General features: G+C 36.6%; 4 protein-coding genes across 6 annotated transcripts in view; 2 read left to right on the top strand and 2 right to left on the bottom strand.

The window, feature by feature from the left end:
• LOC132092266 (nuclear receptor coactivator 1-like) overlaps positions 1–5,244 on the top strand; it is a 57,075-nt gene extending 51,831 nt beyond the window's left edge. For all 3 annotated transcript variants that reach the window (XM_059498433.1, XM_059498431.1, XM_059498432.1), the window contains one exon: positions 498–5,244. In XM_059498433.1, the coding sequence (XP_059354416.1) occupies positions 498–665 (168 nt within the window). In that variant the 3' untranslated portion in view covers positions 666–5,244. The remainder of the gene's footprint in view (positions 1–497) is intronic.
• An 848-nt stretch (positions 5,245–6,092) lies between these two features.
• On the bottom strand, positions 6,093–6,807 carry ptrhd1 (peptidyl-tRNA hydrolase domain containing 1). Its single transcript, XM_059498430.1, has 2 exons — positions 6,544–6,807; positions 6,093–6,312 (listed from the first exon to the last, which is right to left on the bottom strand). The coding sequence occupies exons 1-2, from the start codon at positions 6,805–6,807 to the stop codon at positions 6,142–6,144; spliced, it is 435 nt and encodes a 144-aa protein (XP_059354413.1). The 3' UTR covers positions 6,093–6,141.
• Positions 6,808–7,095: 288 nt separating this feature from the next.
• On the bottom strand, positions 7,096–9,816 carry slc25a27 (solute carrier family 25 member 27). Its single transcript, XM_059498428.1, has 10 exons — positions 9,582–9,816; positions 9,355–9,468; positions 9,018–9,206; positions 8,812–8,896; positions 8,609–8,731; positions 7,852–7,964; positions 7,682–7,766; positions 7,510–7,602; positions 7,313–7,415; positions 7,096–7,230 (listed from the first exon to the last, which is right to left on the bottom strand). The coding sequence occupies exons 2-10, from the start codon at positions 9,437–9,439 to the stop codon at positions 7,159–7,161; spliced, it is 948 nt and encodes a 315-aa protein (XP_059354411.1). The 5' UTR covers positions 9,440–9,468; positions 9,582–9,816; the 3' UTR covers positions 7,096–7,158.
• Positions 9,817–10,692: 876 nt separating this feature from the next.
• Positions 10,693–14,807, top strand: abracl (ABRA C-terminal like). Its single transcript, XM_059498427.1, has 3 exons — positions 10,693–10,761; positions 11,770–11,841; positions 14,030–14,807. Exons 2-3 carry the CDS (start codon positions 11,781–11,783, stop codon positions 14,212–14,214), a joined length of 246 nt encoding a protein of 81 aa, XP_059354410.1. The 5' UTR covers positions 10,693–10,761; positions 11,770–11,780; the 3' UTR covers positions 14,215–14,807.
• The last annotated feature ends 792 nt before the right edge of the window (positions 14,808–15,599 follow it).

Raw genomic sequence — 15,599 nt, 5'->3', positions numbered from 1 at the left:
AGTACTGAAAATGTTAACGATAATAACTGTACACTACCATTCAAAAGATGTGGAAGATTCTTTTTTAAATATTTAAAAAAGCTAACTAAGGCTGCATTTATTTGATCAAAATTACAGTTAAACAGTAATATTGTGAAGTATAATTAAAATTTTAAGTTTTTAAACAGTATTTTAATATATCTTTATATTTTAATTTTTATATTTTATATTTAATTTATTCCTTTAATGATGACAGCTGTATTTTCAAAAGCCATTAAAATTCAGTGCCACATGATCCTTCAGAAATCACTCTTAATATTCTGATTTGACGCTCAAAAACATTTTGTATTATTATTATCATCAGTGTTAGAAACTGTTGTGCTGCTTATTTTTTTTTTTTTTTTTTTTTAAGTAATCTTTTTGTAATATTATAAATGTTAGCTGTCATTTTGTTCAATGTAATGCATTCTTTAAATCATATGTGACGTGACCATTTTTCATTCATTCCCATTTCTCAGGTACAGCAGGTTCAGGTGTTCGCTGATGTCCAGTGCACGGTAAACCTGGTGGGAAGTGACTCCTATCTTAACCAGTCTGGGCCCATGGGGTCCCAGAAGGGCCCGAGCGGGACCCCCACAGCCCAGGCTCAGCAGAAAAGCCTCCTTCAGCAGCTCCTGACCGAGTGAGTCGCCCACCGTCTGCCAGAGGACTGTCTCCACATGTAGAGATTTTTATTCTTCACCTTTGGTTTCTATACAGTATGTCTGCAGGGTCGGTGTCTGGGCCCAGGCTTGTGAGCTTTCATAGCCGTTCGACAAAGTGCTCATTCCTGGTGACCTTTTTAAATGTCTGTTTCCGGAAAGGAGAAAGGATCACGTTCCAGAATTTGCCAAGCCTGTAAAAAAAATTAAAATAGGACCTGCTGCTTCAGCCGGCTGCACGTCCTGTCGGTCAGGCCAACATTGCAGTGCTTCTTGGAGAGCAGCGCAGCAGCTGAGCTTGGATTGGTCGAAATGGAAACTGGAGCAGGCTGATGTCATAGTGTTGCTATATTCATGGTGTATTGCTCAGTTTCAGCTGGATCTGTGACTGATAGGCTCTCCTCAGCAGTGCCTGATGATGGGAGGAATTTCCCACCTCTTTTTATTTGTTAGTCTGTTTTGTTTGTTGTAATTTTTTTTTTTTTCTGGTTTGTTTTGTTTTTCTCTGTTGTCGTTTTCAGAACAAGCATCGCCAGGATGGGAGACTGCTCTGTAGTGCGTATCCGTCTGCCGCAAGCTTTCCTGGCAGCACTGTTTTGAAACAGCAGACATTTTTTTTAACCATGTCCTACACATTTCCCCCCTCAGCAGTTGTGAATACGAGCCACTTAGGGTCAACTCAGCCTATCAGTGTTGTTTGCGGCGACGTGTTGTGCAGGTTGATATTATTGTACAGCACAAATGGACAAAGTTGGGACAAGCTCACACTTTGTAATTTCCTTTAAAAATGAAACCTCATCAAATTACAGGCAACTCTTGTTTCGAAAGCATCAACTTAACACCAGTTCCTTTCTAATGACTTTGAGAATCTGTCATGTCACTTTTGTTATTTAAAACGTAATTATCCATGGGGCTCTCGCACGCTCCGTTATATCAAGAGACTCAAATTTTTACGATTGATATTGGATATCGAACACCCCGGTAAATGTTACAAACCCTCTGTTGCATTGCACGCAGGTGCGAAAATGTAGATTGTACATTGATTTTCATTATACAGTTGAGTTTTTCAAGAATGCTCTTCAAAACCACAGGTGCTCTCTCCTGACTGGAGGAGCGAGGTGATGTTTTGCGCAATGTCCATACCGTCGGCTGCATTCTCCAGCTCTTTGACTGCTCATGAGACTACTGTTGCCCAGTCACACACTGTTCATCAGCGTTATCCTTTGTTCATTTACCTACTAGTGATCCCCGATTGATTTCGAACCTAAAGATTTGCTATTTTAAGTGAAACGTACTAATGGAAAATCAAATATTTTTTATTTTTTTGATCAAAGATGTCAAAACAAAAAGACTTGCTCTGTTTGAAATTGATTTCTCGCCATATGAGCACGAGGTATTTCACAAATCGTGCAACATCATTGTAGCACAGCTCGTAACCGTGTTGCATGCGCAACCGTCTCACGTATTATCATTCTCCTTTAACAGTGTTCTTTTGTTCGTGACACTATATAAAAATGTCTAATTTCGTAAAGCAGATTCTCACTCGTCTACGAAATTCAGCCGGCAGTATGTACTGTTGAGATCGAGCCACTTTCTGCTATGTATAAATGTACATAGATATTTCAAAAAGCGAGATTAATTGACACATACATAACATTTAAGTCATTAAAGTCAGTCTGTGTTTTTCCCGTTTTTGGCTCACCGAAAAAACACAGATGTCGTAATTAATAAACTCTGCCTTCCTCTTTGGGGAACAGGCTTTCTTGTATAAATAAAAATGTTTTTTATGCAGTGGATAAGATTCATTTAATGAACCCTACCTGTCATCATTACCGTGTTTATGCCAAATATACCAAACTAGTAAACAGCGCCTATTAATACTGTTTTTATCGTTTTGTTTTCTCGTTTATAACGGCTCTCACAGTCAATACACAACATTAAGGTACAATAGAACTATTCAGAACCTGGATTATCAAAGTATTGTGTATATAACAGATAAATGTGAATATGTATCTGTTCAGAATCAACAAAATGTAGTGCTCCGAGTTTGTGGTAATAACTACTTGCTTCCATTTTTTTTCTTTCTTTTTTTGATATGTGTATGGCTGTCTGAAAGCGTGTATGTGTGTGATTAATACTGTATATCTGGTGTTTAAAACGGAAAAACAGACAAATGTCCTGATTTTGATTTTCCTTTTTGTTTTTTTTTTTGTTTTTTTATACCTGCAATTTTTCCTGTGGGTGTTGAGATTGCTCTATATGTGAGAATGGTTTAGCGACTGCTGAATGTGACTTTGCTGAGGGAGAAGCAGCATGGACTGGCTTTTGTACGGGTTAATTAAAAAAAAAAAAAAGGCCATATTATTTAATTTCTCTGTTGTCAAAGTTTAAACAGCTCTGACGAAGTGGAACCTTGGTTTGAGAACAGTACTGGCTTATTGTAGTGGGGTTTCGTCAACTGCCTGATGTAATTTTTGCCATGTGTAAACGCTCTTAAGACAAGAACGGATATATGACCAAAGCTTCAAGATACTAAAAGATCCATATCATATGCAAGGTTCATGCAGTTGGACAAATGTAGCATTGAGTTTTTCCTGAATAGGTGTCCCATATCCCGTCATGTTTATAACACTACCACTTTGTCTTTACTTTCTGGACATATTCCCTTAGCTGGTTTTTCAAAGACGTTCAGTAGCGATTTTCTTCAGATGTTTCCCCGTTGCTACTGATCTAACAAACACGCAAATGCCTCTTCGGGAGGATGTTTAGTCACCGTTTTCAGAAAGACAGATTTCCAACCGCTAGCTATGCACCTTTAGAGGTTTAAATAAAAAGCTTTAGGCTTTTGTTTTAAAACTGACTACTCAAAATGGATTATTGTTTTGAATGCAATATTCCAGTAATGCATGCTGACAAATATCTCCAGTTTTTCTTCTATTTAGTTTTTTAACTCAAGAATATACATCATTTGTAGTTCGAAACAAGTGGTTTCAAACTACTCGGGCTAAAAACGAGAAAACCATACTGATGCAACTATACTTCGATATTTGACTTTATTTAGCTGGATTCTTTATACCAAATTTGAGGTGCCTCTTGTACATATTTTCAGCATAGAGGACTGCTCCTCACCATTTGATGAACGTTATCTTGTTTATGAAGATTTTCTTATACTGACCTTTGTAAGACTTTTGCTGTATTTTACATGAAGTTTTTTACTAAAAACCTAAATGTACCAGGAACTTGCAAGGAATACAATCTAATTTTGCACTTTATACATGAATTACCAGGAAAGAGGCCATGTTTAAATCAGAATATAGCATCATGTTCGGAAAAAAAAGAATACCCCCTGAATGTATTTTTGCTAAGTGAAATGCCATTTTGCTTTCCACGAAAAATCTAAACGTGTCTCGGGTTCTTCAGGAAGAACTTGGCTTGTCAGACCCTTATCACTGGATCCCTTAAAAGAGCAGGGTAGCGGAGACTTTGCTACATGAGTGTTTTTTCTGCTGCTGAACCGTAGATCTAACTATGGCTATCTTCTTCAGGTGCTCCACCTCCCCTTTTCCCCGTCCTTTTAGTCATCGCGTTCACGTTCAGACCTCCTGGCTTTAACTTTTTAAGACATTCCTCATCGTACTCTGCTTTCTGTTCATCGTGGTCTGTATCGTAGGCTTAGAAAGTCATTTCAGGCCCCGCATGCTCAGTGCCAAGTGCTAAGAACCATTTATGCCAACTTGTACAATCTGCATTTCCTCATATCATAGTAGTGAATCCTACGTATCGACCACCACACACTCTCCTCGTCATTCAGATGTCATCTCTACACGGTATCATCTACAGTAGCTACTGTTTACCTGAGATTTTTCACATATTGTAAGTGCTGCCTTATTAATATCCAGATATTAGTTGTATTGGTTAAGGGAAGTCATGTGTTTGTAGCTCCACTGAAACGGCGCTTGTTCTTTCAAGGCAAGGTTCCACTTTTCACCTGTAAAATTAATATAAATAAACAAATATATATAGATATATACATTTTACTCATTTTGTCCAGTTTTGTATAATACTTGTGAACTTTTTTTTCCCCCTTTTCTTAAGAGGTATCATTGCAGCTGTGTGTGGGACATAATGAATGAAGATGTATCTGGGAGACTTCTGCATGTTTTTGTTTTCTCTATATCCAGGTTTATCTGGAGAATCCTACCTTTCTTAGGACGTTGTAGACAATCAGTCACATGCTGGGTCCAGCTCCTGCAGGATTGTCCTGCGGGCTGCAAAACTGTTTCGCATCTACTGAATCAGTCTTATTTTTCTTGTCCATTTCATGGAATTTTGTGGCTGCTCAAACTGAGATTTGAAGTTTACACACACATACATTTACACACACATGCATACATATACACTCAGACAAACAAGAAACACTCACTCGTGCATATGGCCCCTTTGTTGCTTTTCCAAGGTGTAGATACATACCTTGAAGGAAATTATGCTTTGACTAACAAATCTCTATAACATCCATGAATGTGAGAATGCAACACATTGCAATAAAGCACCATGTAAAAAAGGACTGCAAGTGCCATCTTTATATCTAGTGAATGGAATTTAAACTGTTTAATAACCGTTTGATTAATTATTCTTTTGATGCAGTACAAGAAATTGAATGTGTATTTTTTTAACTATACTTTGTCATATGAACATCCAGTCAGATAGTTATCACTAATATTTAGAACAACATAACCCAATATTCGTTCTTGGTTAATTGAGTCTGACATTAATGATATAAGTAAGATTAATTGTAAAACTGATTCATAAATGTAATTCACTAAAATTAACCGACTCTTTTAAGAGTCATTCACTCGAAAAATCGAACTTCATTAGTCACAATGTAACGTTTTGATTCACTAAAAAGAACCGGGTCGTAAAACCTTTTTGTTCGAAAATCGAGCTTCACTGGTTGCCATGTTTGATTCGAATCAAACATTTAGGAATCAAACATTTACATCGAGACCTGGTCGCAAACAGTGAAAATTGATTCGCTCAAAAGAGTCATTCTAACTCCCACACTGCGCATATGAACCTTAACCAATCCAGAATTACTAACCCACCAGCACATAAATCATTAGTCTTAGTTTGAAAACAGTTAATTTGTTAAATTATACATATTTCAAAAGCCCTTCCAATGTGACATCAGTAAAAATTTTAAACATCTGGGATTATTTCAGATTCCATTGTAGACTCATGAAATGTATTACCCAAAATGCAGAATAAAGTCATTCAGTTTTCATTTCAGATATTAAAGAATTTACATTACTAAGACAACTTCAGTGAGTAACATTTTCCCAAAACAAAACACAAAATATGGATGAAAACCAAAGAGGTGAGGTGAAACTGTTCCAGCAGGTTCATTTAGCCACATTCCATTCTGAACAATCTTTGTGTTTATATAGTACAATTCGTACAGAATTCATTTGAAAAGCTTGAACTTTTTTAGAAATGGCTGCACGGTCTCTTTAGGGTAGGGCTTCAATGCCAGACACGTGGGGATATTCTCTGGCTGCTCCATCCATAGCTTATGTGCAATGTCTTTTTCCAGTAGACTACTGGAAAGAGCGGAGAGAGATGCCTCATCTGGTGCCTGTGGGGAAAAGTAACAATAGAAATTAAAACTATAAAAAATAGCACATAAATATTACTTTAATGAAATTTTAATCATTCACTAATTTATCACTTGTGAGTCGGCTAATGGATATATTAGTATTTGTTAACAATTAGACTAGAGAGATCAAAGACTACTATATAAAGCAAACCCATCCTGATAATCATGCACTGTAGAGACAGAATCGCATGGTGCATGTGATGTACTAACCTGCAGAACTACTTTGTGCCTGCTGTCCAGTTCTGCCAGATATTCCTGAGTATCAGAGTCACTGTAGTGTAAATGTATAACAGCGGTGGCCGCGTGACAGGCTTGAGTTATAACCGCCCCTAAAGGCCACGACAAAGTGTGAATTAGGTCTGATCGGACGATGACATACTGGACTAAACTCCGAGACGAGCCACTGCTCAGCGTTGCCATTTGATTGAATGTGAAAACCAGCCAGAGCGGAAATGACACAGACAGCGGGTTCATGTTTACGTTCCGGGTTTATTTCGTTTCTGCTCAATTGTTTTTGACTGCATGCCCTCTAGTGGTTGTTTGATCCAGGTTTGTTATAGTTAAGAAAACTAAAACCATTTAAAAAAATGTGTTAAAAGAAGACAACAACTGTCTTTTTTTTTAAAGGACTTCATGATTGCTATGCTATTTAAAAAAAATTCAGCACATACAGTGATCAAACAACTTAATCCTAATATTCGTGTCCTGCAGTGTGTACCTGCATACAATTAAATTCACACCTAAAACATGAGGACTGGAATGTTCAGCTCAGAAACTTTATAGAGACTAAGTAAAAAAATATTCTAAGTCCAACTCTTAAATTCGTCAAAATGAGCTGATGCCCATTGCTCGTCTCATTTGCTCAAATGTAAGCCAGAAAGTCAAAGACCAGGGAGCCTAGGAACGAAAACAGAGTTAGAATAGGAACACAAGACAATAAAACTTAAATAAACTCATGTCATATTTAAAGTCATAGTACCATTCTAAACCAAGTTGGTAGAAATCCTTTATAGAGGGAAAAAAATCCTTCTTTTCTCACCGACTGAACCAGACAGTCAGTAGAAGACTTGTAGAGAAGACCCCTGCAAACAGAATCATTAAAATATGTTATTGTAACAAACTAAATAATTGTCTTAAATACACATCAGCTTTAAAAAAAAAATACACAAAACAAACCTCCCGTTTGAATCCCGTGGCTGGTTCATTACTCTAGTTTTCACCACATCAGCTGGTGTTCCCATAATAGCTGCAACCAATCCTGAGCATACGCTGTAAAAATGTTTTGCAACAATCAGTTGAACATGACATCATTATGTATGGCAACATTAATAGAATAGCAAACTTTTACCTGGCCAATCCGTGACAAATGCTGTTGTCTGGTATGGAGGTGTTTCTCAGTAGAAAATGCTTTACGGTATCGTATGTCATAAGATCTAAATGTGAAATAAGGTGAAAAATATTTAAAGTGTTACAAAAGGGCAGCTGACAATTGATTTCTAGAAGTCTTGGCTACTGTACCTCCTAAATTGACCAGTGCAGCTCTCTGAACGTTGGGAACCCATCCAGCCCAAAGGCCTCGTATTCCTCCCTCTGCTACGATCTTTGTAAATGCGTGGTAAACCCCATGTACTCTGTCAGTTTAAAAACAACGGATGAATTAAGGGAATCATTCATCCAAACACTTACTCACCCTCAGGCCATCCAAGATGTAGATGAGTTTGTTTCTTTATCAGAACAGAATTTTACCATTTCATCACTTGTTCACCAATAGATCATCTGCAGTGAATGGGTGCCGTCAGAAGGAGTCCGGAAGAATCCACAACTTATGTAAGTAAAGCAAACCACAAAAAGTTGTCTGAATCAGGAGAGAGATAGAGAGGTGAAAACAGTCTAAAACATTGCTAAGCAAATATGTCAGTAGATTTTTATGTAATAGGACAACAGGGGATGGACCTTTCATCTGAGGAATTGTAATTATGGATTATAGACTAGTAATTTGGCCAGAGGCGATGATTTAAAACACCTTAATGGTGTATTTGTTTCTTACAAATGCAGCTTTTCACTAACAAGATGTTAATTGATTGACTAGAGTTTTGTGGATTATGTTTTTTTATCAGCTGCTTGGACTCTCATTCTGACGGCACCCATTCACGCCATTGGTGAGCAAGTGATGTAATGCTGAATTTCTCTCTACATCTTGGACGGCCTGAGGGTGAGTACATTTTCAGCACATTTTAATTTTAGGGTGAACTATTCCTTTTAGTCTATGTCTCACCTTGGCGGCTTCCCTTCTAGACGGCGCCTGCCCTCCATTTGCATCTGAACCTTCACTAGATCTGTCGGACTAGCGATGAACTGGCCCAAGGCACCTGATACCATACTGCCGATCACTGCTTTCCTATACAGAACATATGCTGATCCCATCTATTTAGACTTTATTCACTGTCCTGTTTCATTTTCCACAATTGTTTCCCTCACCATACTGGAAAAACGCCATCTTCAGATCTTCCCAAGACAGATTCCCTGAGCTGTTCATAAGCTAACATCCTGCCGCCTGAATACACTAAAAGTGAGGAATTCCAAAGGTCAGAAGGGGATTCAAATACATATATTTAATAATTAAAGAAAGTCCATCAAGATTTAATTCTGTACATGCATATAACACATTGCAATTAACATTTTACCTATATGTCTGTAGATAGCTGGTGTGACCCCTTGCCAAAGTTTCAAGGGCCCCTCTTCTCGCACTATACCCAGAGCTGTGCTCAGCATGCCCCTGTATTTTGGAGGCTGTACATTTCCACCATGCTGTCGGGAACCACCTTCACCCTGTATCTGAAGTCTGGTTTTGGTAAGGTCCAGAGGAAATGTGACTAAAATATTTTTTTTATAAACACACACACAGAAGTACACTCAAATGATTATTAACATATACTGTATTGCAGACATTAATTAATATATCAAAATATGAATTTATTTTTTTATTCATTATTTTAAAAACCAGAAAGGATGTGTAGCTACCTAACTCTGCAACAGTTGCAGCACATGCTGACAGAGTGAACTTTGATACTCGGGGCCACCGCGAATTTTCTTGTACAGGAGACATAGCAGGCTGCCGGTGTCCTCTGATTCCCACTGAAAAAAAAATGTATATATATTTATGAATGTAATTCTAAAACGATTTCCCAAAAGAACCACGAGCCTGGAGTGTATTCTCGTGTGTACTCAGTAAGACAGCGGACTACGACCTTTAATAAGAGGCGAAACCTTGTTTTTAAAACCATACCGGTTGGTCAGTGTAGTTATTGACCCCCTTACGTAATACGCTGTAGACTACAAAAGAAGCGTCAGGCACCTAAAACCACATTTCCCACATTTCAAAGGGGCGTCAACAAACATACTAAACTTGCCTAAGACCAAGACCGCCCGTCATTTGCGTACGCATGCGCATTCTATCTATCTATCGCTTTTTTTCTTCAAATTTCATATATAGGCTACTCATTTATATTATATTAACGTTGAATTGTTGAAACGTTGAAATTCCACATTCACAGATGCAAATATTAAAATTCCATATCTCTCTTTTTTGTTTCCATGAGAGAATTTGAGCAATACATGATCCAATCGTCTAGGAACAAAAATGCTTTAAAAAACTTTGTTTGTAACTCATTTCCTATTGACATGTCTCAAATAGTTTTTTCCCCCAGGTTGTAATGTATTGTATTAAACACCCCCTTTTTATTATATATATATATATATATATATATATATATATATATATATATATATATATATATATATATATATATATATATATATATTTTTTTTTTTTTTAATGGTCTATTATTTGTATTTGTTGATATTTGTATTGCTGTTTTTGAGAATTAATAAAAAAATAAAAAATAAATTGCAGTAATCAATAATAAATTGCTGTTTACTGCCATCTGGTGTCCAGTAAATGAAATTTCATATATATAGTTCAAACATTTATGGATGCACCGCAATAAAATAATTAATTTGTATTACTTGTATTTTTTACGCATCAAACGTATAAAAATAAAAATGTAATACAATTTGCACAGGTTATAGTTTATTTTAATTGCCAAAACAAGCTATAGAACAAAGAGTTAGGCCTACATTATTAGAATCACAGACGTCCATTAAAGCAGTTGTTTAATCTTTTACACATGTAGCATCAAATCTAAAAACGCTTTTACATTTTGTTGAGATATGGCATCACTCAGCGGCATAGTATTAGTGTCTGTGCCATTACAAAATAATCCAAAAATTCAATTTAGCTTAACAAATTACTTTGTAACTAGTTTAACCTAATGAGGGCCGTTTAATGTGACGTCACACACACAAAGCCATCTAGGGGAGCTCTTTCTCACTGTAATCAGCAATCGGCGGCACAAAACCACCACAAAGGTAAGAATATACAACGTACATCTGCTTTGTAATGATTTTGATGTTAATGAATTATTCATCCGAATATATGTTTTCCCCCCCGCCAGTAGAGTTATACTTTAATAATCCAGAATCTGTATGCAACCCTGTTTGATGCCGTGTGAATGGATTTACGCACAGAAGTGTTTGTTTGTTTATTTATACTTTAGGGAATTCAATCTGTGTGGTGATAGAGTTCAAATTATGTGTGATTCACAATGTGCTTCAATGCAATTTTTCACACATTTCTCTCACTTTCAGTGTTCAGATTAGTAGGGTACTTCCGCATTGCTTGTTCAAATGATAATCCTCGTGCTCAATGAAAGCCGTGCAGACTATTACTAATACTAGACTTATACTATGCCTCATTATGTTTAACCAGCGGTTTGGCTTTTAAACCACACGTATTAATTTCTCAAGCAAAATTCAAGATGATAAGTAATTATAATTTTTATCTGGGCAGCATCTGCAATAAACCGGTGGGGTGCGGTGTTGCAATTCTCAACTCATCCAGAGAGGGCGCTAAATGAAGCGTGTAAAGAATTAAAATCAGGTTAGCTATTTATTATTCAGCACGTGTTTACTGTTGTTATCCACGTAAGAATGCTTAGGACGTTTTAAACGAACTATTTAATATTCCAGTAATATGTTTACATATTCAAACCTGAATCAGCATTGCATGACCCAAAGATAGGCTATAGGAATCTCAATATCTCCTAAAGCAGGAGTGTCAAACTCAGTTCCTGCAGGGCCGCAGCCCTGGAGAGTTAAGTTCTAACCCTGCTCCAGCACTCATATCATGTAGTTTTCAAATAAGCCGAAATGATTAGATTGGCTGGATCAGGTGTGTTTAATTAGGGTTATATCTAAACTGTGCAAGACTGTGGCCCTCCAGGAACTGAATTTGACACCCTTGACCTAAAGTCTTTCAATGATTGAATACAGTAAAATAGAGTAAATTAGAATATTAACATGCACGTATACTTTCAGTGACAAAAAAAATGAATGTGGAACATGAAGTTACACTGCTCGTTGATGAGATTCGTCGATTGGGCAGTAAAAGTAAGTCTTGTGCTGTTTTTGATCAACATCATTGTTAGGGTATAATGTCTGAGACCACCAGTGATAATGCTTATTTTGACCTGTTTTCCCTATTTCAAATAATGATATTAAAATGAGTGAAAAGTTGATTCAAAAATTAAACGTTAAAATGTTTGGTATGATCTGCTTTTCTATTGTCAAAGAGCATCTTTTACATTATCTAATTAAGTTTGTTTTGCAATGTTTTTGAAAGAAGTATTTTATTCTCACCAAGGTTGCATTTATTTGATCACATTATTGTAAATATTATTAACATTTAAAATAAAAGTTTTTTTAAAATATAGTTTAATATATTTTAAACTGTCATTTATTCCTGTGATGGCAAAGCTGAATTTTCAGCAGCCATAATTCCAGTCTTTAGTCATTTAATTTCTATTAGTTGACACAAATGCAGGTGTCATTGTGGTATTTGGCTCTCTGTGCTCGTTTTTTTTTAAATTTGCTAACACTGGTTCTATGTTGGTTTAGTGCTTTATTAAGAATATAAATGTTCAGGGTTGTTAATGAATGATTTACAACCCGAATTCCGCAAAAGTTGGGACGTTTTTTAAATTTTAATAAAATGAAAACTAAAAGACTTTCAAATCACATGAGCCAATATTTTATTCACAATAGAACATAGATAACATAGCAAATGTTTAAACTGAGAAAGTTTACAATTTTATGCACAAAATGAGCTCATTTCAATTTTGATTTCTGCTACAGGTCTCAAAATACTTGGGACGGGGCGTGTTTACCATGGTGTAGCATCTCCTTTTCTTTTCAAAACAGTTTGAAGACGTCTGGGCATTGAGGCTATGAGTTGCTGGAGTTTTGCTGTTGGAATTTGGTCCCATTCTTGCCTTATATAGATTTCCAGCTGCTGAAGAGTTCGTGGTCGTCTTTGACGTATTTTTCGTTTAATGATGCGCCAAATGTTCTCTATAGGTGAAAGATCTGGACTGCAGGCAGGCCAGGTTAGCACCCGGACTCTTCTACGACGAAGCCATGCTGTTGTTATAGCTGCAGTATGTGGTTTTGCATTGTCCTGCTGAAATAAACAAGGCCTTCCCTGAAATAGACGTTGTTTGGAGGGAAGCATATGTTGCTCTAAAACCTTTATATACCTTTCAGGATTCACAGAGCCTTCCAAAACATGCAAGCTGCCCATACTGTATGCACTTATGCACCCCCATACCATCAGAGATGCTGGCTTTTGAACTGAATGCTGATAACATGCTGGAAGGTCTCCCTCCTCTTTAGCCCGGAGGACATGGCGTCCGTGATTTCCAACAAGAATGTCAAATTTGGACTCGTCTGACCATAAAACACTATTCCACTTTGAAATAGTCCATTTTAAATGAGCCTTGGCCCACAGTACACGACGGCGCTTCAGGACCATGTTCACATATGGCTTCCTTTTTGCATGATAGAGCTTTAGTTGGCATCTGCTGATGGCACGGCGGATTGTGTTTACCGACAGTGGTTTCTGAAAGTATTCCTGGGCCCATTTAGTAATGTCATTGACACAATCATGCCGATGAATGATGCAGTGTCGTCTGAGAGCCCGAAGACCACGGGCATCCAATAAAGGTCTCCGGCCTTGTCCCTTACGCACAGAGATTTCTCCAGTTTCTCTGAATCTTTTGATAATGTTATGCACTGTAGATGATGAGATTTGCAAAGCCTTTGCAATTTGACGTTGAGGAACATTGTTTTTAAAGTTTTCCACAATTTTTTTACGCAGTCTTTCACAGATTGGAGAGCCTCTGCCCATTTTTACTTCTGAGAGACTCTGCTTCTCTAGGACAAAGCTTTTATAGCTAATCAGGTTACAGACCTGATATCAATTAACTTAATTAATCACTAGATGTTCTCCCAGCTGAATCCTTTCAAAACTGCTTGCTTTCTTAGCCATTTGTTGCCCCCGTGCCAACTTTTTTGAGACCTGTAGCAGGCATTAAATTTTAAATGAGCTAATTTGGATAAAAGTGTAAAATTTCTCAGTTTAAACATTTGCTACGTTATCTATGTTCTATTGTGAATAAAATATTGGCTCATGTGATTTGAAATTCCTTTAGTTTTCATTTTATTAAAATTTAAAAAACGTCCCAAATTTTCCGGAATTCGGGTTGTAGAGCGAGCCTTGACCACTCTCACTGTCTCACAGATGCAGATGGGAAGATCAGCGTCAAATTTGGAGTCTTGTTTAATGATGACCAGTGCGCCAACCTCTTTGAAGCTCTGGTCGGAACACTGAAAGCGGCCAAGCGAAAGAAGGTCATCGCGTTCGAAGGGGAGCTCTTACTGCAAGGAGTACATGACAACGTTGATGTCATATTACTGCAGGACTGAATTAAACAGTCTTCTCTAAACTCAAGTAAAAGGTGCAAATGTGTTTTAGACATGTCACTGCTACATTTTGATATGGAAATATACTCCAGAATGTAACATTTTTGTATATTGGGTTGGAATATTTTTATACAGCAACTTTTCTCTCAGGGGAATGATCGGCACAAAGTTTTTGTAAAGTAGCAATCTTCCCTGTTCAAACACCTCAACAGCCATATCATTAAAATAGCATAACCTTTATAGTGTGCATGATCATGTAACTGGTTTTCTGGGACTGAATGAACCTATTTGAAATTAATATCCATGCAGGTTAATATCAATTTGATAGATTATACCTCTGATGTCTTATTCTGACTGTATTGATTGTAGGATGCATAATGGTTGTCTACGGTAATCATGAGGTTGTTTCTTTGCAGAATCATTACTGTGACATTAAAGTTATATGTGCCATTTAATCTCAAATGCTGAGAAACAGAAATTAGTAAATAGCATGTATCTGCTTTATGATTTTCTGGAATTAAATGTAAAAAAAAACAAGTTCAACAAATCATCAACTGTTCAGTGTGATATTGTTTTATAAAGCTCTTGCAAAAAGATCTCCTCGTTTACTTGTGCTGTTCTTGTCATTTATGTCTGTAGAAATGTGATAGGAATCCCAATGGTGCAGTTTGTGCCATTTCAAGCTCAGGAAGACCTTAGCATGAGTAGCAATAGGAATTAAACAAATCAATGAAATAGAGGGGAGTGGGTTCCTAACTTTCTACTGGGTCATTATGAGGATTATGGCAGAATGACTGCATATAATCTTGGAGAACCTTTTTAATTTTCTTTTTTTTTTTAAGATAAATGTACGATCATTTAAAACTGACTTAAACAGTGTGTATTTGGATTTCTATGTTGCTGCCTTATTCTTATGATAGTTCATCTGCTTCTAAAATGGCTGGAGAGTTGATTTAAAAAGTGTAATAAACTCATATAAATGCATGAACTGGAGTCAAGACTTATATTTCACATTTCTGACTTTTTATCTTTAAATGCATGAGCCTAGTTAAAATGAACATTTAAAGATTTTATTTTTTATTGTTGAAAGGCATTTGAACCTAAAATGGTTCTTAGGATTGGATAAAGTTCTTCTTTAGAAATAAAGTAAAAATTAAAAATCTTTTTTTTTTAATCTTCTTTAAAAATAAAGCTCATTCTGATTTAGTATAACTTACAACAAGGTTCCCCGGTGATAAAGCTGTGAAGAACCATTTCTGCGTTCTTTAAAGTACATGAATGGTTCTCTAATCAAAAAATGTTCTTCAATTAAATTTAGCTGGAAAAAACATTTAAGGTTCTACTTAGACCCTTGATTTTTTTTTATCTATATAAAAGCTCAAATAACG

Source organism: Carassius carassius, chromosome 18 (assembly GCF_963082965.1).
Source record: "Carassius carassius chromosome 18, fCarCar2.1, whole genome shotgun sequence".
Lineage (NCBI taxonomy): Eukaryota > Metazoa > Chordata > Actinopteri > Cypriniformes > Cyprinidae > Carassius > Carassius carassius.
This window is presented reverse-complemented; position numbering and strand designations above follow the sequence as displayed.